The sequence below is a fragment of the Hyposmocoma kahamanoa genome, unplaced genomic scaffold (assembly GCF_003589595.1).
Source record: "Hyposmocoma kahamanoa isolate Upper Pololo Valley unplaced genomic scaffold, ASM358959v1 81, whole genome shotgun sequence".
In the NCBI taxonomy this organism is placed as follows: domain Eukaryota; kingdom Metazoa; phylum Arthropoda; class Insecta; order Lepidoptera; family Cosmopterigidae; genus Hyposmocoma; species Hyposmocoma kahamanoa.
The window spans coordinates 11,249,579-11,273,961 of NW_020654080.1; the positions used below are offsets into that span (position 1 = coordinate 11,249,579).

Genomic DNA, 24,383 nt, shown 5'->3' on the forward strand with positions numbered 1-24,383 from the left:
TTAATAAAGGAAAAAGAATGGCACTTTTTTACTAAAGGGAAATTAATAAAAAAATTAACATCAAAAAGTGTCTTATTCATTGAATGATACGAACTCTTAAGGTTCGTTTGATAGTTGTAACAATTCTTTGTTTCATTATACAATCTTTTGGTACTATGTCAATGTTGTCACGTTTTGGCTTTGTAAATTTAAAATGACCCTTTTGGAGGACAGGTTTGTAATAATTAATCTCATAATGGCACTTTTTTAATAAAGGAAAATTAATAAAAATAAATATTGTCTTCCTCATTGAATAGTATACATACTCTATAAGTTCGTTTGATATTTGTAACAATTCGTTAAGTTTCATTATACAATCTTTCGGTACGTCAAGAGCACGTCAAGCTTAACACTTAAGATTTATAAGAACCTTACAGGATGGAAAAAAATAAAAGAACAAATAAGTGCATACAAAGTGTCAAGGTTGACGTGATCTTGACTGTAATTTGAGCCGTTCTTATGGTAAGCGGCATAGAGTTGGATTTCAATCTATGTTAATATCCACACGTTTTGGCTAAGTAAATTTCAAATTACCGTTTTAGAGGACGGTTTTGTAATAATTAATCTCACAACTTTCATTAGCGTTGTCAATTTGTTGATTAACACCTATGTAATATTTCCAGGTTTTCATTGAGAAGTATCTGGGGGACAACTCCCGTTCTCCGTCCGAAACAATTATTGTCAAATAAGTAATACTCGACCGAAAGAAAAACGAGATTTAAAATGATTTCACAATAGTATTTTAACTGCCTCCGTAGCCGAACGGATACCATGCCGGATTGCCACGCAGAGGTCTCAGGTTCGATTCCCGGGCCGGGAGAAATAGTTGTATGGCCTACAATTATTTCTCTCGTGAGTTTGGGTGTAATTTGTGGTTGTCTATGTGTGTGTCCATGGCACCCGCGACACAGGGTTTCCCTAGTGCGGGGCTATGTTGAGTGTGTGCGTTATTTATTTAATAGCGGAAAAAACCCTTTTTAATGGCTCCATCGTTTTCTTTCAGTAATTTTAACTTTTGACAGGTGTCAACGACAAATATGGAAAATTAGGACAAATATTGGAAAAATATCTGGAAAAATATAATTTTTTTGAAAATGCAAACTCGAGCCCGAGCGAGTGTATGGCAGCTCGGGCTTGGGTGTCTCTTCCTCGCCTTGCATATCCTGCACGATTACTCTGTCTAGACGTATCCGTTGACTGTAGGAATTAAATTGGTTAGATAATGCTATATATGACACTCAACAAGGAAAAAAATACTAATAATTTATGAAAAGGCTGTATGGTAGAACCTTTGCCTACCCAACCAAATGTGAGTGAGAAGAAAACTAAAAAAAAATATCTTGACGTTTTACTGTCAACATAACATATAACCTCACAATTTCCTAACCTTATAGATTCTACAAATTACAATTCTGTATCGTAAAACTTTCACTTTTGATATAACGTCATTCACCGCATTCCATGACGGTGCCGCTGCTTCGCGTCATAGGTAATTCATTAGCATTGCGGACTGCAAACAGTACACATTTCGGTCGCCATTATAAGTTATTACGTAGCGAATCCCGTTATTCGGAGTGGGGGCCCAGACGCGCGCGGGGGGCTCGTATCGGCGCGGTTGGAGCGCGAGTTCACTCTGTCACTCGGTCATTACGGTATTTCTCTGCTGCGCGTCCCACATTTACGATCTTGAAAGAAAAAGTGACAATGCCCGAAAGCAAACAGTTTCAGCGGCTTCCAAAAAATGTCATACCCAAACACTATGAGCTCCAATTAGTTCCTAATTTGGAAAAATTCACGTTTACGGGGAAAACGGCAGTGAAAGTATCGGTAAGAGGAAATTTCATCATATCGTTGCGAATATCTCGTTTCCATGTGACGCGCTAAAGTCGCATTCACTTTCAGGTTGTGAACACATCTAACGAAATAGTGGTGAACGCTTTGGACTTAGATTTGAAGAATGTGAAGCTTTTGTATAACGATGGGCGGTCGGAAGCTGCAAAGATTCCGTCGGAGGTGCAACTTAATACGGGCGATGAGACTGCTACCATCAAGTTTCAGCAGCCGCTGCCGGTCGGGGAGGCGACACTGCTTTGCGAGTTTACTGGCGAGATTAACGACAAGATGAAGGGCCTCTACCGTAGCAAGTACGTTACGCCTAGTGGAGAGGAACGATACGCTGCCGTCACTCAATTCGAGGCGACAGACGCGCGCCGTTGTTTCCCGTGCTGGGATGAGCCTGCCATTAAAGCCACCTTTGACATATCACTGGAAGTGCCAGCAGATCGAGTAGCACTCTCCAACATGCCTGTTAAAGATGAGAAGATCAGTGGTGCCAAGAGATTTGTGAAATTTGATACGACTCCAGTGATGTCCACCTATTTAGTTGCTGTAGTAGTTGGAGAATATGATTATGTTGAGAAGAAGTCTCGAGATGGGGTATTAGTTCGTGTTTATACTCCAGTCGGGAAGAGCAAACAGGGTTTGTTTGCTCTGGAAGTGGCTGCTAAAGTGCTGCCTTATTACAAAGAGTACTTTGATATTGCCTATCCTCTGCCCAAAATTGATTTGATCGCTATAGCAGACTTTTCTGCAGGAGCAATGGAAAACTGGGGATTGGTAACTTATAGAGAAACTTGTTTGCTTGTTGATGAAGAGCATACATCAGCTGTGAGGAGGCAGTGGATAGCTCTTGTGGTTGGTCATGAGTTGGCTCACCAATGGTTTGGGAACCTAGTCACTATGGAATGGTGGACTCATCTCTGGCTCAATGAGGGTTATGCATCATTTGTAGAATTTCTTTGTGTCAACCATCTCTTCCCTGAGTATGATATTTGGACCCAATTTGTGACTGAAACCTACATCAGGTATGTTTATGGACTATACAATACATTCATTAATTCTATTACTCAAAATGTCTATAACACCTCAAAAAAAGTCATAATTGTATAGTATGATCATGCAACATATTTAATTTGCAACTCATGCATTGTTTTTGAGTATGACAAGAAAACATTTTTGGCACTTTGCCATGTGTGAGTAAACTTTTCCAAAGTAGAAAGTCATGCACATGCATAATGCAATCTTATAAAAAAGTGCATTGAATTCAATTTCCTACAGTAATAGTTCCACATGAAGATGTTATGTTTTGTTTGATAGTTACATATATTTGCTGATGGTGAAAAATATTTCAATACCTCTCACATAAGTTGTTGTAGACAAAATACCATTTTTTGCTTTTTAACTTAAATATATTCTTTTTTATATGTACTTGGTACTTGGTGTAACGAGCTGGTGTCTGCTACTCGACGTCAAGGCGCCTATTTTGCATGTGGTAAAAGTATTTGTATTTGTATTTTTTTATATGTATTATGGGTGCCATATTTAAAAGTATAAAAATCACTTAGTAATTTTTTAATTTCAAACATGGACAAACATGTATTATTTTATATGTATTATGGGTGCCATATTTAAAAGTATAAAAATCACTTAGTGATTTTTTTTAATTTCAAACATGGAAGCTATTACATACATAAAATGGATATTTATATATTATTTAAGTTAAATAGCAAAATATGGTATTTTGACTTACAACAACTTACGTGAGAGGTATTGATTTTGCCAGCACATATTTTTTGTACATTGCTGGGTGTTTTGAAATTGCATTGTTTACATAAAATGCTAATAAAGTACAACAGCATAATATGTAATAACTCAGCATGTATACACAAGAGTAAATTTCTTAAGTTTTATTATTCATATTTTTATAAACTGTAGTTATGAACTGTTTTACAAAGACCAATTTTGAAGGTTCACATTTTGTGCTACCTTGTGCATTTTGAAGTGTTGTGTTCAACCGTGTCATGTGCATTGCAGGCAAATTTTTAATTGTGAAGTGGTGATGCAAATATTGATTTTTAACACCAATGCTTAGCACAAATTTGTTATATTTTTTAAGTTCAGCAATATAGTGGATATATAAATAAAGTCTACCTTCTTAGCCAAAATTATGTACATATTTCAGGGCTCTAGAGTTAGATTGCTTGAAAAACTCTCATCCCATAGAAGTGCCTGTAGGTCACCCATCAGAGATAGATGAAATATTTGATGATATTTCTTACAACAAGGGAGCCTCTGTCATCCGCATGTTGCACAAATACATTGGAGATGATGACTTCCGTAAAGGAATGAATATTTATCTTACTAGACATCAGGTAAGACTCATAGTTTGTTGCTTCAGTGCATCTTTAAACGAGAAACTCAGTAAAATTTTTCTTCTATACAAATGCAGAAGAAAAAATATAAAAGGAAAACATTATTTGATATTTTGTTAGTTTGTTCCTAACATCAGACATCTCAAAGTCTGTCTGACTGATAATTATTACCTAAGAGTGAAAGTTTTTTGAAAAACAAGAATGTCTAATTTCGTCTATGTCTTATAATACGTCATAGACAAAATTACATAATAAGAAATGTACATTGATTTAGTATAATTTATGTTATATGTTACCAGCAATGTATATAACCCGGTATTCTATAGAATGCTGAACATGCATTATGCAATGTATAAAATAGTAAGTGCATTATATGTGTTAACAAGAATATTTTATGCTCGGCCAAGGTGTTACAATAGTTCATCTTGTAAGAATAAGTAGCTAATTAGAAAAATTGGTATTTAAATTACAAGCAACGTTTGTTTGAGAAAATCGTTACTTTTTGAACAGAATATTATATCTAGTAGCAAAAAAAATTGATACACTAAAATATGCTTGCTACTCAAATGAAACTTAACATACTGTTCAACACATTAAGTAAAACTGTTATAATTAATGATTATCTGATATCTGTCAGTAAATCCAATAATTCTTGGATTTACTATAAAAATTTAAACTCCTTTAAACCAAGCACCCATTAAACTTTTAGGTACATTAGTTTTACTTTGTTTGTTTAAAGCACAGCATTAAATATTTAGCTCTTACCATAATTGCGACCCAGCTCGGAAACGCTAACCAATTCGGTTCTGGCAGCATTTTCATATCCTAACCCATAAGAACCCTAAACGAGCAAACATAAAGATGCAAGAACTTGATATTAAGACACCAAAACTAATCCAAGTTTTACTAGGGACCTCTACAGAGTACAAAAGCAGAGGTTTTCTTTCTTATTTTTGATGTAATATTATGTTATTAATATATATTTTTTTATATTTTTATTCTAATATATATTTTATTTAACTTCCTCCATGGTCGATTGAACGGTTACTATGTCACACTGCCATCGCAGAGGTTCCGGGTTCGATTCCCGGGCCGGGAGAAGTGTTTGTATGGTCTACATTTATTTCTTTCGTGAGTTTGGGTGTAATTTGTGGTTGTCTATGTATGTGTCCATGGCACCCGCGATATAGGGTTTCCCTAGTGCGGGGTTATAGCGTGTGCGCGTTATTATTATATTTGTATTCACAGCAAGCCAGTTTATGTATTCAAGTATATTGCCATATACGTCATGTTTCAATTGTTACAATTACAATATAATTTTTATTGTATATTAATAACCAACTTGATACGCCTTATCTGCTTGACAAAAATAATAGCAGAATAAATATGTAACCGGCGTCTGTAAATGTGTATAATAACATGCTATGAATGTATTTGACTACATTGAAAATTACAATTGCATTAAATAATATGAGGTTGTTTTGCAATAATGCTCCTGAAAATACTTTATGTGGCTTAAGAACTTACATAAAGAATTCCATCACAAGTGTTTTAACAAAACACTTGTAGTAGAATAGAATTTGTATAATAGTCAAAATATAGTGAGGAACATGTTCCCTATCGACTTTCTATACCTACCACAACCACATCCCAGTGATAGCACTTGGCTTATTTGTCTTACACGTACTTGAAGAACATTCGCTATCTTCATTTGATTGAAGTAATTTCTTGTAGATTTATTTTTGCTTCTCCTCGATTGATGATTTTATAAAGTTGTCACATTGTATGAGTAGTGTTCATTGTTTGTGTTTCTTTTTAGTATAAGAACACTTATACCGAGGACCTGTGGGCGGCGCTTGAGGAAGCTTCGAACAAGCCGGTCGGTGCTGTAATGTCAACGTGGACTAAACAGATGGGCTTTCCTGTTGTCGAGGTGAGCTCTTTTCTGTACCCAATAATTTATTTTCAAACTTTTCTGTGATGTAATTTTATCAAAGTGCTGAAAAAAATATTCCATTTTCTGAGCTAATGTTAGCATTACTGTGTTCCGGTATTGAAGGGTAAGGATGCTGGTGAAATTACAGGCACATGGGACTCGTCAACTTATGTCTCAGGATGACGGGCGCAGTGGCAGTGCCCCTCAGATCTTTGTAATTTAAAGCTCTGAGTGGCACTGCAACTGTTATTGACAGGTGTGTAGCTTACCATGAGGCGCACGACTTGTTTGTACCGTCAATTAATATTATAATTTTGTTTTGTTTACTTATTTTTTTATATGTTTATTAAGGTCACACTCACAGCAAGCACAGTGCGCATTTCTTTTCCTATCTGATATACATTGACAGTTACAAGTGTTCACAGCATTCTCGAGAGTTACAGCTGATTTAAAAACATATGTCATGTTTGAGTACCTACTACATTTATAAACCATTTTATGTATACTTTATGTGAAATACGTATCATACATAAGAAGTTTAAGTCATTGTCCAAAGTGGGTTGCAAATTCACAAATTGTTTAAGTTTGGAAACCTCGATTGGTGTAGGTTAAAACCATGGATATTTCTATTAAAACCAACGATCTTAAGTAATCTACAAAGACTAAGAAAAGGATATGATTGAATAATAGCTATGGCCTCTATTCCATGGGAAATGACTGCTTCTAATAATTATAATAAATGTATTTTATTGTCTAAATATCAAAACAAATTAGATGATTTAGACATATCACATTATATGCAAAGATATTGTTGAAAATAGTAAGTTATTTTCAACAATATCTTTGCATTCTGCTGGCAGTGGATTGTCTAAATATACAAGTGTAGTCGAGTGTTACGCGAAGTATATAAAGTATAATTAGCCATCCGCCTTAAGTGTTCTGTTAATTTACCAATGACGTCATTATGAACAGGTTGGAACTGATAATAAATGTTTAACAGGCGATTGTTTGATAATTTAAAGCCAACTCACTATTGTTTGCAATTTTAGTATTGGATACTAATGTGAATTGTTTCCATTGTAGGTACAATCAGAACAAAAGGGCGTCAACCGCGTGCTTACGCTGACCCAGCAAAAGTTCTGTGCAGATGGCACTCAAGGCGATGAGACTTTGTGGATGATTCCTATAACTATTTCCACGCAAGAACAGCCTAATAAGGTAAGATTTAATGAAAAAAGCACTACAGTACTAAAAGAGTGGATGGACGAATAACCGCCATTTATAAAACTTTTGAGTAGACACAAAAAATGGATTACTAGAAATAATTATATGACAGACATACCTTTACTGTGTAACTAAAAAAATGTCCATAAAGTATATTTTAAGCTGTAATTATCCGATATTGGGCTTGGAGAGTATGAAAGGAACTTCGTCCAAAAACGGAGTTACGCGGCGGCGGACGAGTCTTGTGTAGTTTAGCAGCTGAGGCTGCTACTGGACGGACTGCATGCGCGTAGTCGATAATATATGTACAACTGCATGCAGTCGACACTGATTTCAAACGGTTACCGCCGTGCGCCTATTTCAGGAGTTTAGTGTATTTGTTGATGTCGAAGTGGAAGATGTTACTTGTAGTTTATCACTGTATTCACAATATTTACGATTCCAAACCCTGACTTTATTTTTATTGAGGAAACAAACACATCACTATCCAAATCCTCAATTTTATTTCCCAAAAAATCTACGTCCGCAATCTGCGACTGCAAGTACTCTGCGGTGGAATTTGCGATCAAAAATATGTAACCAAAAGTGCCATTGTAAAAAAATATATTTTAAGAATTCTGCAAATGATATAAATTCCCCGAGAAAATGTGTAAACTATTATGTTTTTGTTTTACCATTAAGTTGAGATTAGATACTTTAAGTAATCGTTTCCTTTGGCAGTTGATATTAAAGCTCAAGTATAATTGAGACACAAAAAAAGCATATTTCACTCTCAAGAATGTCAACAGCTAGAAGTCTCGACTGCATGCAGTTGATCACGACTGCACGCATTAACTGCAGACGTTATCCTTCGTTCATCTGGTGGCAGCCTAACATACGCACATGACGACTAACATAGTATTATCTCAAAATTGGTTTAAGTCATATTAATATTAGCTATTTAATTTCAAAGTGACAGTGTTGTCCTGTCACTTTGAAATTAAATCGTATTTGGGAGATAAATTATTAATATATCGCAATTTTGAGATAAAATATAACGCAATTTTTGAGATAATATTATGTTAGTTGTCAAGTACGATATTTGCTAATAAATAAAATTGATATAGGTACATAATGCAATACTCGTGATATGACGTACAACAACACAGGATCGTAGATAAATATTGATTTGTTGTTATATATTATTCAGGCTGCATATATGACACAAAATTTTTATCTTATCAATTTAATCATAGCGACATTTCCAGCTGGTATGAATATTGTGTCAAAAGTTTGCTAGCATTGAGCTAGTTTTTGTATTTCCTGTAAAGATAAACAATAAGAGATGTTACCTTGAGTGGTATCACGAGAAAAGATGAGACACTAGTAATACCGGAAATATATCACTGTTTCGAATAACGGTGTCCTTAGGTTATCTTTAACATCTCGTGCCGAAGCGCTACGTGTATATGATGCTGACAAGGTTGCTTTCACCTTCATAAAGTCTTATCTCACACTGTATATTTGTACTATCCTGACAACTAAAATTGCTTCCCAAGAATATGTAACAAACCTAACACCTAAGTATCGGCAACTGATAGTTATAATAACCCTGTTTTTGATCAGGACGACAGCAATGCAACATGTCAATGTAAACAAATTGAAAACGATGGTGAACGTCATGAGAACAAATCGTCCACAATTGAAAAGGTACTGTCTCCAAACGTAGTGACTATCTGAGAAAATAACATGAAAATAATTTACCCATGAGCTTACTATTGTTAACGTTAATTGGACGTGTATGAACTAGTGTTAATTTATTGTTATTATATTAATCCAAGAAAATTAAGGTGTCCTATTGAGAATATGTTATGGTTTGAACAGTCCTTAATATACTGAAATAAAGTTGAAATTTATTTAAACTATATGCTTATAATAATATAGTAAATACATATAGAATGTGAGAAGTTATTTTATAAAGTGTTATGTAGACGTAGCAAATTATACGTGTAACGTCGTTTACAATTTCATTATCTGCATTATAATACAATTCAGAATGTTTTTATAAATAATGGTAATTTTCAAACAATAATAATTAAATGTGACAGTACCTGACAATTACACCTATTTTGTCGTCTCATTCGCATTCCTCAACATATATCACGAGCTTCGTTTTTTTATTTTGTTTTGGAGAATTTTCAGTCCTTTTCTGATTAAGGATGATTTGTTACCAGAGACATTATAATTTGTAGTCAGTTTGTTTCAATCGACATTACGCATTGTGGACGACCCACCTAGTATTCCACGCCGGAAACCACAAATTCCTTTTGCAGAGATTGTTCAGCATATGGATTTTTGTACACAGATTGCCTACTCTACTGTTCTGGAGAAGAGGACTCAGGAAGTTGTACTGGAGAATGTCAGCGAGGACTCCTGGGTGAAGCTCAACCCTGGCACTGTGAGTAGTTTATAATGAGTAATTTAATTGATATAAAGGGTGACTGACAAGTGGATTTGTGATTTGCCTGTGCTACGGAGGTGGACTAGGTGAACAAGCATTCAAAGCACGCAGTACTCAGTTACAAAAATATTACGTTTAATGATGAATTCATTCCATAACTACATACGTGTTTCAAGAGAGAGCAAGCAGATCATTCTGTCGGTTTGACGCTACATTTTATCACGATCTATATAATATGTGCCATTGTATTTGGAATCTTGTCATGTTGAGGAATTTTAACATGTATTTTTTTTACTTATAATACGAAATTTGTGATCAAAAGTCAATACTAACAATTGAGGGGCAAAATGAAATAGGTTAATTTTTACTAATCTTAATTTTCAAGACCATGTAAGAGAAATTCCTACCACAGACTGATCTAATAGTCAATTGTAAAATTTCGAAGTAACAAAAATTAAATTAATTTTATGCTCAATATGTAACCGAATATCGTATTTTTTTTAATAAAGGCAAGAACAGGTCCGGTGCTTGGCGGTTAGCAGCACGCCTACGTATAAGGGCGCGTTCCCACTATGTCGTAACGACAGATAGTTTGCAGTTTACAGTGTCGTGGCTTGTATATTTAAATGAAGTTTTTGACATATAGAACGACACGATTAACTGTCGTTCACGATTTTTTTATCGTTACGACGACAAACTGTCGTGGCAATGGGAAGAGTTTAGAACGACAGTCGTCCGACGATAAATAAAACGTCACGATAAAAACATGACGACAGATAGTCGCAACTACTATTGTCGTCACGATTTATTTATCGTCTCCCGTACCCTTGGCTTGCTTTGCAGTTGCGCATAGCGTTGGGTCGTAGCCAGAGATGGTCTAAACCCATTCATGCCCGAAATCGAGGACAAAACCTATTTACAACTAAATATTTGTAGTGAATTGAGTTTTGTTCAAATTTAATTATACATATTATTACAAAATATTAAATTCTTAAATAGTGCCTAAATTGTCTCTCATCACTTTTCAGTTCATCTATAAACGTTTAACATAATCCTAACGGAATTCTTTTTAATAACATTGCATGTACCCAAAACTTTTTTCTTCGTTTGCTTCCTCTTCCGCCTTTTAAAAAAGTATACATTATTATAATTTCATCTTCATCCATTTCACACGGGAGCGAAAACACACTATTGGCTTCCAAAAGAACATAGGAACAATTGCAGTGCATCAAACAACTCTGTCGTGCAAACGACAAGGCGGCTACCGTGAAACGAGAAATTGTCGTCACGATCTAGTGGGAACAGCTAGACTCGACAGTCGTTCAACGATAAAATAATCGTCCACGACACAGCCACGACAGATAGTCGTGATATGGGAACAGGCTAGCGCGACAGTCGTCCAACGATAAATAAAACGTCACGACATAATGGGAACGTGCCCTAACAGTTGCATTGCCACTCGGAGCTGTAAATCGCAAAGATCAGAGGGGCACCGCTAGTGCATCCGTCGCCCTTATACATGAAATTGATAAGTCCCGTGTGCCCGTACATTTGAGAGAGCACCATTATTACCTCTATCTCAACTGGTTTAAAGTGAGGATGAGATCGAGGACGTAGCATGCACACCTATATGCCTATTCACTCTCGCTTTGAAAAGATCCAAGTTATAGCGTTCGGGGAACAAGTCTGCAGCCTGGGAATTCCACTCCAAACGCTTCGTGTGAATCCTGGGAATATCCACAACATAGGGGTGGAACCCCAGCCCACGTCTAGTCCCCAGATGATGGAAAGGGGAATCCGGAATCAAATTATACAATTCCATCGCACTCTCCGTGATATATCCTGGAAAATACCGATAAGCAGGCAACTCTACGGCGACGTTCAAGGCTCTGCAGCTTCGCCTCTATTAATTCCGAGTCCCCTATAAGCCTCTTGACACGCTTGTCTATTGAACCCAAGGTAGCCAGTTGGTATTTAGCAGAGCCATCCCATAAGTGGCAGTACGTGTACTCCATACACGACCGGACTTGTGCTGTGGGTACAGCTGAAGCAACTGCCCCAGTGTGAAGTAACGCCTCACCTTGGAAAGCATGCCCTCATTTTTGGCCATTGGAGTTCAATGTATCGGCCGAAGTTCAGATGGGACGACAGGTCCATTCCAAGTAGGTGAAGACGGTCGGCTATCGGTATGGATATATCACGAAAAGTCGAATTCAGGTGAAAAGGACTAGTTTGTGGAGAAAAGTCACGCCTGCGTTTTGGTAGCATTAAATTTGACAAGATTGGCATTGCCCAAATCGGCGACTGCCTAAGTGTCAAATTCAAACGACTAACCATGGACTCTCGATAAAACTGCATTTATTCTCCACTGACCCTTGCATTGGTCAAGTCTCTGTCTACAACTGTGCTGTCATCAACATACCCAAAAGCACCTGGAATTAACATATTTATATACAGCAGAAAGAGGGTTGCGGACAGTACAGGACCCTGAGGCATCCGGCGGCTATCGCCCGATGTTCGGAAGAAATAAGTATGGTGACTGTACTTCTCTGGACGAAGTTTTTCACTAAGAGCTTTACTGTTACAAAAGTAAGACTTGTAGTTACTGACAGGCGTGTCGCTTACCATAAAGCGCACGATTTGTTTGTCCTATCACGTAGTATCATAAAAAAGTCGTAATTTTTTTTATACATAAAAAGTGCTCATTTGGTCTCCATCTCATCCGATGGAAAGTGACGACGAGGTCGACGATGACGACTATGTAACACGTGGGTACACCTAAATAATGCCTTTTAAATGGATTTTAAGACGTGACCAAGGTGCTTCAAATAATTTTATTCATTCTCGCCTTGAAAAGGCCCAAATTATCGCGTTCGGGGAATAAGTTTGCAGGCAGCGAATTTCAATCCTTAGTCGTTCACTATATAAATGAGGAAGCGAAACGCTTCGTGCGAATCCTTGGCATATCCACAACATAGAACCACAGCCTACGTCTAGTCCCCCGTTGATGGAAAGAGGAACACGGAATTAAATTATGCCATTCCATCGCAAACTTCGTGATCTAGTAGTAGCAGTAGGGCTCATTGTGAAAGAATTCGTCCAGGGAAGTACTGCCACCATACCTGTTTCTGCCTCCAAGCAGTAGTGCTGGTGAAATTACAAGCACATTTATTTATTTATTTATTCACTAACAAAAAAAAGACACATTAATTTAAAAACAACAACAAAACAAAATCAAAATCAACCATAATTAACGATAAAAATTTAAAACAAAACATATCGTTACTAATCTAAACTTAAATTATTATTGTCAGTAAAATCCTTCCATTCAGTCATCAGTCTCGCTATCCCTGTCACAAACAGATCACACTGCGGTGATGCTGCGAGTACGGAGTTGAGGAGTGTAGTCGCACGGGGAAGGGGCGTCGGTACTGTTCAGTGCGTGAAGGCACAGTTGCTAACAAGGGCACATCACGCCGCCTGGTACAGTAGTCATTTGGTACTTTGAATTGTCAACTTATGTCTTAGTGTCAGGCCCTGTGGCGGTGCCCCTCAGATCTTTGTGATTTAAAGTTTTTTGCGTTCCACCAAGTCGTACGAACTATGGCCAGAACGAGATCGTTTCACGCCTTACAACAACGTGCAACAAGTCTTTCATACATTGACATTTTCGCGAATACTATGCATTTGTTTAAGCGGCATACTAGAAGAGTAATTTGTCCACCATAGCTGTTACCAAATTTTCTGTTGTTAAATATAACATAAAAAAATTATGTAGCTTTGTACTATTTGATATCTATCATCATTTTAATTTTTAATTTGGAATGTATTTTGCTGCAATTTTACAAATATTATTAGAAGTAATTTTTTTTTTCTTTTAAAATTTTTAATTTTTATTATTGTTACTTTTTGAATTTACATTAGCATTCAATGAACCCTAAACTCACTATGTCACGTCATGCCATTTGTTCAGTGATATGCTATAATTGGCAACACTTATGGGTCATGTAAATTAGTTTTTAAGTTCTACAATGTATGCTGTTGGTGTAGCTTCATAAATAAATAAAGCTTTGAGGGCAATTGTAATGGACAGGCGTGTCGCTTACTATCAGGCGCACGACTTGTTCGTCTCGTCGCTTAGTCATTATACAAAGAAACGTAGAATACCGATAAGTAGGCAACTTTACGGCGGTGTATATTGTAGACGAGCCCTGTACCCGGCCTGGGGCGTGTGGTCAGGTTTAGATTTCGGGGAGTGCTTATGCTCCTCGGTAGCACAGCGGTTAGTACTATAATGGAAACATAGCTTGGGTTTGCGTAGAGGTACTTTTTAAATATAAAACGATGATTATATTCATAAATAAAGATATTCAAGCGTGTATTCAATTTCGAAGCCTGTTCCAGAACTCCTAGATGTCCGTTTTAACATCAACCCTCTATTATTTATACATTTCTAAATACAAACCTAACCTGCATGTATTACAGTACTAAGGGCGCTTGATGAGATGGTTCCGGGTTCGATTCCCGAATTGGACCGATTTAAGATATATCAGTTTTTTTTTCGGCCATTTACGGTATAAATATATTTTTTCCACCATATCGGCAAGTATGCGTTCTATTTCTATCAGTGAGTTAAGGGCGCGTTCAAATTAGCCGTGCCGTGCGGCTGCAGCGTTAACAGCGGCTAATTTGAACGCGCCCTAAAAGTTGTAGCTTTATGTTTGTATATAATAGTGGTATGTTATTTATGTTACGACTTCAGCGAAACAAGAGATGTGAATATTAACAATCAAATTGTCGATTTCACGGCGATTAGATTAGTGTAAAGAAAACCAACCCTGAATGAAAACTGAATTATTTATGTTTTGTATATATGTAATTGTGTGAGTTGAAAGAGGATGTGGACAAACCCCCCTTTAATATAATATAAAGAAAAAAATTAAAAATCATGTAGTTACAAATGCTCATACAAAAATCTAGTAGGCGTTTTTGATGACAACAAAGATTCAGGTTTTCATCGCTAAATAAATGCTTTTCCAGTAACCGGTTTAATCTTGGTTTACACGTTACGAGTTCATCAGCGTGCAAGTAGCATTTGTCTCCTTGCACAATCAAGATGGTGACGACTGACCTTCTGCTGCGAGGTATAAGAGTTGTAGCAAATATGTTATAATGGCTGAAGTACAAATTCTTGAAAAGGAAAAAAACAAAGCAATAGAAAATTTTGAACCATAATATGGATTTTAAGAGGTGACCAACTAGGTGCTTCAAAAAAATTTAGTCGTGAAGAGGAAGATAAAAACACGTTTAAATCCTCATAGTGCCTCATAGTTCATTCCAAGTTTTCTTAGTAGGCGCCATTTGTTTTTATAAAATTAAAACAGAACTGCGCTCGAGTCCACTTTGATCGGATACCGACGCGACGCCCGAGTTCACTCGGATCACATCTTTACATGCTATAAGTAGCGTATGTCATAGAGAGTACTCATATAGTAACTGTAACTGCCTCTGTGGCCGAATGGTTACCATAACAGACTGCGAAGAGGTCCCGGGTTCGATTCCCGTGTCGGGAGAAATATTCGTATACCCTACATTTCAATGTCTCGTGAGTTTGGGTGTAATTTGTGGTTGTCTACGTGTGTGTCCGTAGCCTCAGTGATACAAGGTTTCCCTAGTGTGGCACTATGAGTGTGTGTGTGTGTAAAAAAAAAGTGAAAAACCGGCTTTAAATGTCCTGATTCGTCCTGAGTTAACATGCTCAAATCAATACGTGTGTATTGTGTAAAATGCGGTACCTCGCTTCCTCATGACTTACAACAAACGCATATTCACACGCAATTAAGCTGGCCCATGTAGCCGGGCCATTAATAACAGTAAATTTTTGTGACGAACCCACAGTCCTTTGTGAAAAATGAGCCCATTTGGGTTTTGCCAGAATTATTACACATCTCGGTTCTTAGTTTATCTTGCAATTAATGATCTGTTACATAATAACTGTTGACCTTTCCGAACAGGTGGGATACTATCGCACCCGTTATCCGCCGCTGATGCTATCGCAGCTGGTCACTGCCATCCGTGACGCGACGTTGCCGCCGCTCGACCGACTCGGCTTACTGGACGACTGTTTCGCGCTTGTACAGGCTGGACATACTTATACTGCTGAGGTTAATTTCTGTTATCAGATTCTGTGAATTTTAAGTTTTATTGTATTCATTTATAAAGAACCTAGTATTGACACACAGACTGACATACTGATGTGAAGAACTGTTACTAAAGGCTAGATAACTTTTTAAACGTCTTTGAACTCTAAAGTCCAAATTTTATAGATAATAAACATACAACGTAACATAAAAGGTAATAGCATAGTAAGAGAACAAAATTAACAATTTTTTAAATTAAATTATTTATTGAATTGATATTCAATTATTTTTTTATGAAATTATACCACTAGTTTCTTATAATTATTAATGAAAAAATTCCTTCGATCCGGCCAGATTTAAACCGACGTCTTCTAGCAAACCGTGCCAGACTCTATGCCAACTAAGCCACGGAACAAAACAGCGGACCTCACGAATTTTTCTATATTGTGCTTGTTGTCGGATCTTATTTGGTTTTATTATTTAAATTTGTATTGCAAGGAAGTAATAATTGAATTACTACTATTACAGTCTTTAAAACTGATGGAAGCATTCAGTAACGAATCCAACTTCACTGTATGGTCGTCCATATCCAACTGCATGTCCAAGTTGACGGCTATATTTTCCCATACCGCATTGGACAAGCCGCTTAAGAATTACGGGCGTAAGCTGTTTAGTAATGTTACCAAGCGTCTTGGCTGGGATGCTGAAGAAAAGGAGAGTCATCTTGATACATTGCTAAGGAGCCTGACCCTTAACAAAATGATTGGATTTGAGGACCCTGAAACGATAAAGGAAGCTAAAATCCGGTAAGATTTTATTGTCAATGAAGTCTTTGTAATTTGTTTACATTTGAAGTACTTAAGTTATTTGGGTAGAGGAGGAAAACATTGTATTATTAAATGATGGTGAGAAATGAAGCGAAACAACGCGTTAAAATTTCCACGCGCAATCACTGTCAAACATGACAAGTTGAAACTTATTGCAATTTATAAGCATAAAACGCTGATAAAACTACAAACGCACGTGTGTAATTTCAGTGACGTATTTTCCTTTTCAATGCAATTGAGTAAATTATTATTAATATATATATTTACCAATTTTGTACAATTCCTTAGCATACCATGAGCTAATTTAATTGTTATATTTCCTAGTTTCGAAAGACACATATCGGGGCAAAGCACTCTACCCGCCGACCTACGATCAGCATGCTACCGCGCAGTGCTAGCCGACGCGGACGAAGCCACTTTCAAACGGTTTCTTGAGTTGTACCGCGCCGCAGACCTGCACGAAGAAAAGGATCGTATCAGCCGAGCTCTTGGTGCTGTCAAAAACGTTGGGTTGCTTGAAAAAGTGCTCAATTTTGCTATTTCAGTGAGTAAAACCAACGAACGATATCAGTCTATTCTGACTACCTCTAAACAAAACAAACAAAACCTCTCTAGACCAGCAAACTCAACCTGCGATCTGCAAGCATATTCCACGAGTCTCGCAGCTATTACCATGGCATAATACATAATTCTATGAACACGCACTATGTGCGAGGTCAAGTTAAGAGAAAAGATACGTACACTTTAAGACGATAATAAGGAATTGTTTAAGACGTTAGTAAGGAACTGTTTAAGACGTTAATAAGGAACTCTTCTAGTGATCGCGTCTCTCTTACTGGATCCCATAGCCTAAGTTAAACAATAGTATAATAAGATAAGATTGATAACTTCATACAAACGTAGCAGCGCACCCGCCGTGAGTCGTGTACGGACGCACACATTTGCATAATCTCGCGGTGCACTCGCAATGCACAGCGCGGGTCGCACGCGTCATTCATCATAGAATTGAAGCGTTCGCTCGGCGTTTAAAAATTACATAAAATAATAGACGTGTTTATTATTGTTTTGCGGTTGTTTGAACAAGTGTGCCTCAAATTCAGAATGTTCAGCATTTAATTTCTATTCATAACCATTAACGAGATACCAAACCGCGATCCTGGTGTAAAAATAGCAATACGTACTGCATTTAACAAAAGTTATTTCCATATAGTACAAGAATTTTTTTTATATTTTTTTTGCAATACTAAGTGACGGGACGAACAAGACGTGCGCCTGATGGAAAGCTACACGCCTGTCCATAACAGTTGCAGTGCTACTCGGAGCTTTGAATCACAAAGCTCTGAGAGGCACTACCACTGCGCCCGACACCGTGAGACATAAGTTGATAAGTCCCATGTGCCTGTAATTTCACCGGCATTCTTACACTTCGAAACCGGAACGCAGTAATGCTCACATTACCGCTTGGCGGCAGAAATAGGTAAGGTTCCCTGAACGAACTATCACAAGGCGCTCTACTGCTAATAAAAATATGGTGGTGAACACCTTAATTTCTTCAAATTATGTTGGCAACTTGTAGGTACACATAAAATAATAATATGACAACCCTACGCTCCAAGAAAATTGTAGGCATTTTCGCACCGAACAGGCGGGAGTTGTTCTAATTATCTTATTTTACTATAGTTAAACCCTCCTAATATCGAAATATTCGCTGTCAAAATCGTAATACACTGATGCGTAACGAATTTCGACTAATATGATTATTTTAAATCGAAATACATAACGTATACTGAACACTATCAAAGGCTTGTCCGACACGCTTCAGAACGTTGTTTTATATATATATATATATATATATATATATACCCGATTTACATTAAAACATAATAATTTTACATTTTTTTTCAGTGATACGTCATTGACCACTTGAAGGACCTACACAAACTACAGTGTCTGTTGTTTGCAGGACGAAGTGCGTGCTCAAGACACGGTTTTCGTGATCGTGTCGGTGGCGGTGAGCCGCAACGGGCGCGACCTTGCTTGGCAGTTCTTTAAAGACCATTGGCAGGAGTTCATGGACCGCTATCAGGCAAACTTTCCACCATAATGCATCTTAGTTTAAAAATCCCAGTCTTTATGACGAGGCCTTTCTATTAAAACCTGTGTTTTCTACTGACACATTAATGTGGTATGATCGATCCTGTGGTATAAGTGGTAGTATAATTGAGCTTAAAGAAAATAAATTGCGATTGTGTAAAGTATTAAAAGTAAAAAACCAACCTTAAAAAGCATTCATCCCTTAGTTAGCCACCCTTAGAGGTGGAATATTTTCTTCAAATTTAAATGGAACCACTACAGAAGTACCCTTGTCCAACAAAAAAAGAGTCATCAACTTCGGTCGCCGGAGTCATCGCGTGGCATACATAAAAAAAAAACATACAGTCGAATTGAGAACCTGCTCCTTTTTTTGAAGTTTGTTAAAAATAGATAATATAAAAAGTTATGTTCATAACTTGTTTAGATTAAACATTAATGTTTGGATTGGGGCATGCAAAATCTTTTGCATATAGGACTATGACAAACCACTTCGAACGCGACGAAGCCTTATGAATCCGTAGCTAAGATAGTTAGCTAGCTCACTGTTTAAATCTTGATTTTTTTACAATATCAAGTGACGGGACGAATAAGTCGTGTGCGTGATGGTAAGCTACACGTCTGTTGATAACAGTTGCAGAGCCACTCAGAGCTTTAAATTGTTAAATCGCAAAGACCCGAGGGGCATTGCCACTGCGCCTGTCACCCTGAGACATAAGTTGACAAGTTCCATGTACAAGTGCCTGTAATTTCACCACGCTCACATTAAACATAGACCAACACCGCCGTACTCTCAAATGAATCGGTTTTCAAAATTGGCGGATTACAGCGATTGCAATAAAGCTTCACTCTAGTACTCAGAAAGACACTGAAGTACACGTCTTTACTTTACCTTATGCGCTTTTGCCACTTACTTACTTACTTACTTTTTGTTACTTGCGTTTCTAGAAGTGAACTAAGGCTCAATATTGCGGCGGAACGGTATGGAAGCGAATTTTTGTAACGATATTGTGCATAGCGTAATGATGGTCAATAACGTAATTAGATACGAGCCAAAAATCACGCGCGTCTTCCGCGGAATTCTCGCGCATGCTTGAGAATGCTCACGCATTCCGCAGCTGCCGTCGGCGACGCCTGGCGAATCAGACAGGCGCAGTGTAATGTCAAACGTCGACGAAATATTACAGCCTCAAGGCGCGGTCGCTGGAATGTTCGGACCGCCCGCTCCTTCTGGCGCAGCGAGGCGAAATTGACGTTTCCATTCCATTCCGTTCCGCCGCAATGTAATTTGAGCCTAGGTCTACCAAATTGATTTAAAAATTCCTTTGCTGATGATTATTACACACTTGCGACACAAGTAACTACATAAGTGTGTATTGTCGCACCTGTCTACCAGTAGGTTAGGCCGATTACTATTCTCCACTTGTACAACTTTCGGTTATTAAATTCGCAAATGTCCTTGTATGGACCCTCGTCTAATCTAGCTACTTTTGATCTTATGCCTACTACGTAACTAACTGAACCATTATTCGCAGGGTGGGTTCCTCTTATCCCGGTTGGTGAAATCGACGACTGAGAATTTCGCATCAGAATCAAGCGCGCAGGAGATCGAGGAGTTCTTCCGCACACACCCATCGCCGGGCACCGAGCGCTCCGTGCAGCAAGCTTTGGAGACCGTGCGCCTTAACGCCGCCTGGCTACGTCGCGACCTCGCCTCCACCACGACCTATTTGCAGCCCTATCATTGATGTCACCCACCGGTGAGTCTTGTTAGTGCCGCATCTACCAAAATTCAACCATGTATTTCATGGCTTTTCATTCAGAGGTTCGGAAAAATTTTAGTGCAAAAGTATAGAACTATAACGACTGGGTAGATTTCCTTCAATATTGTAAAGCGGTGGCGGAAGAACGTAGGTGGAATCATATCATGCAACGTATTATTCCACGTATGTTTCCTCACGTAGACATAAACGTGTAAACCGATACATCGTAGTTTTTTTTAGAATAAAGTATCGTTTATTACAACCATATACAGTTGTTATGTATAAACTTGTTATATATTATGTATAAATTGTTATATATGTGTGTATAAACATAAATACAGTTGTTATGAGTAAATAATAGTATCACATGAACTCTGCCCTGACAGGGTATAGCAAATTGGACTTAAATCTAGTTTGTTAATTATAACAAGTGTAATATTAATATTTGCTATAGAAATGTATGATTGAATTAGGTATTAAATACAAATATAGGCTACACATCGAGATAAATTTTTTAGAGATAACTATACTCCATGAATTCTGAGACTTATCTTTTTTTACAAGAAATTATTAAAGGTTATATGTCATGACGACAATGTTAAAAGCTGTATTTGTTCACGTGTACAATTCATTGTTTACAGGACCAAATGACACAAGACTGAAACTACAACGAAATCCACTGTTATGTTTCATCCGGAGTTGGTGTAGCTATCGGCTACTTTTACGAGCTTTATTTATTTTCAATGACATTCTTATTGTAAATTTATACGGGATATATTGTATTATAATTTACTCTTCATATTTATGACACTACACAGTGCATTTTTGAGTCCCGTCGGGACACTGAAGGTCATTAAAATCTCAATGAGTACAGAGTGCAACAACGGTAAAATTGTTTAGTAGTTTGCTCGGTACCGTTAAACTGTGATGTTTTTAAAACCTAGTTTCTCTACACAGTTACATTTAGGAGTCGATGTTGTTACAAATTATTTAGCCTTGTAGTTTTACCCTCGGAACTCCGTGCCCTCCTTATTCCACAAGGGCGCGTTATTACTTTGCTAAAGTATATTATAGTGCTTACGATTCGAAGAAGCTATAAAGTACAGGCCTATTGTGTAAATGTGTATAAATATTATTATTAATTTATGTTAGATAATATTACGAGTGAAGTAATTTTGGTGCTGAGTGCATTAATTTTTGTTTTCATTTAAAAGGGTATAATGTCTCTTTCTGTAAGCTTGCTGACACTTAACTGTTTCGTCGTAAAATATCTAACGTTTCAAAACTGCAATAATATATTGCGATTGCTTCATGCAAGTCGAGTCAAAATTGTGATTGGTCTGTAATGTGAAGTTACCATCATTAATAGTGTCTTTTGTTGTCATCGCCCATTTGTTGTAAGACTGTGTTATCGGAATAAATTGTACAAAAAGTATTTTGTTGTTTTTCTCCAACTTTTGGGCTTTTCTGACTCTTAACACATTCAGTGCCTATCGAGGTCGCCTTTGCCGCAACTGAACGATACATGGGTCCCGGTCTCGATTTGGTTTTGATCACAAGCTGTTTTATAGGTGACACTTAGTTAATGACTCTTAAACATAATTAAAATCGCTGTGAATCTCTTCAGCCTGAAAAAATTTCAACCGTTATTGTTATTTCATAAGTTCTCGATAAATAAAACTAAATAATAAAACAGTACATCTATATTGCACTATAACATCTCACTTAGTATTGTACAATGGGGTGTCGAAATTGGACTATTATAAATACATAATACTAGAACACAGACATTACAAACTTTGCCAAATATTACCTAGCGGCGGGTGCATTCACATATATCGGATCGGAAAATTAACACAGTTCTTTTAACATTCCTTTGGGATGCTACTGAGCTGTTTTCTCTGTAGCTATTAGTATTAACTTAGAGTGCCTTCAACTCTTGTACAACAACTACAGAGAAAGAACAAATATATTACTTGAAAGGATCTCGAAGGAACTACAGGGAACATCTCACATAAATTACACAAATTAAATATTACACCAATAAAATATTTGCTAAAATTATCCGACAGGAAAGAAGGTCCATAGTTTTGATTTAATAAGCCCATACAATGGCGAACATGTCGGCTGGCATAGGTAATAGTTTCTTATACGATTACTGTTGTTTCCCATGAAGCGATAAAAAGGAGTCTTATCTTGCACAGTAAACAGAAAAGTAGCAATTTACGTGAACATGAAAGAAAACTATTTCTCATTAGCATTTTTAAATAACTATATAATAAGTATCATACGTACGTACACATACCCTACATAATTTGACATGTTCGCCATTGAACAAGCTTCTTAGAAGCTGTACAAAAATATTTGAGGTATTTATAATACACACTTTATAAGCTTAGCAATGAGCAAATACAACTCACCACGAAAAAGTAAGTCACAAATATGAAAATAAGAAATTCGTAAGTCTTAACAGTGTATTGCTTCATTTACAACCACTTGCAGCAATGGAGAAGTCAGATCTCTTTAACAATATTAAATTTATAATTACACATTAATATTACACTTCTCGACGATTTATTATTATTCTATATACAAAAAATTGGAACTCCTTATATCATCCATGGTTTCGCGAAATATAAAATTAAGTGGTTCCGAGCTCCGACAAAATTGACAAATTGTGTTATTTCAATGCATTAGGTATACACCACCGATGATATAATACATTCTAGAGTGAAAGGCAACTGGAAACCAATACAATGTTTAACTTTAATACTTACAAATTTATTTATTACCTTAATTAGGTAGTTAGTAATATCCATACAATATCCAAGGAAATTATCAGAATATGACAAACAACATTCTTCAAAAATATTCATACAAGTTACTGTAATACGAAAGAAAGGGTTAGACCATCACGGGACAAACGTTAGTGACCCTTAAGTTTATGGTTATAGGACTAATTGTTAAAGGAAATGATTCAATCACAAGACAACAAACAAAAATTTATAATACGTTGGCAAATTTCTTTTCGACTCTGAAATGAAAGAGCTACATCTCTGACGTCACTGTTCGTGTTCACAGTAGAAGATATTATTTCTTTGAAATTCCGCTATATGACAAGTATCAAGTGTGATTTGTCAGCTTCAAAGTTCAATACTAAGAGTCTTCCAATGATCGCGAATCACTTTACAATATCTTACAAATAGTAGGTCTACAAGGCAATATACTCTTGGTTGCTTTTATTGTACAAATGTAGGTATTCCCCCTACAAACAGATTATAGGCCCTGAGTGTTTCCACTAAGGCTTTTTGTGCTTTAAAATTTTATTATTTGTACCTCTATTATGAGTTAACGGTGTTGATAGTTGTTAGCGCTCAAATATTTTTTTTAATGTCCAATTGTGAAACGCTCCTGGCGGTCACAAGAGGAACTAATATTTGTTTGCAAATATTTTAAGAGGCCTCTAGCGCTAGCTAGCTCTACTTTAGCTATAGACATAACTCATGCTTGAGGTACCATTCTATTTCTATTTAATATGAAATTTTTCAGCTGCCTGTTTTCTATCTTAGGACTCTAGTGACTATTCATAAGCGTGAAGAATTCTTAATTCTATATAGGGTAAATAAAGCAAACAAGAGAATGGAAATCATACAATTCTGTTACTTAATTAGAAGAAAGAAAAAGCCAACGTGACAAGCAACTTTCACGCTAC

At 36.8% G+C, this 24,383-nt stretch overlaps 1 protein-coding gene across 1 annotated transcript; it reads left to right on the forward strand.

Annotated features, from left to right (window-relative positions):
- Positions 1–1,491: 1,491 nt before the first annotated feature.
- On the forward strand, positions 1,492–22,093 carry LOC113234058 (puromycin-sensitive aminopeptidase). The gene is made up of 12 exons (XM_026469294.1): positions 1,492–1,866; positions 1,942–2,903; positions 4,061–4,250; positions 6,070–6,183; positions 7,270–7,404; positions 9,755–9,847; positions 15,865–16,014; positions 16,519–16,796; positions 17,142–17,361; positions 18,781–18,903; positions 20,444–20,668; positions 21,313–22,093. The coding sequence occupies exons 1-11, from the start codon at positions 1,501–1,503 to the stop codon at positions 20,654–20,656; spliced, it is 2,844 nt and encodes a 947-aa protein (XP_026325079.1). The 5' UTR covers positions 1,492–1,500; the 3' UTR covers positions 20,657–20,668; positions 21,313–22,093.
- Positions 22,094–24,383: the final 2,290 nt, after the last annotated feature.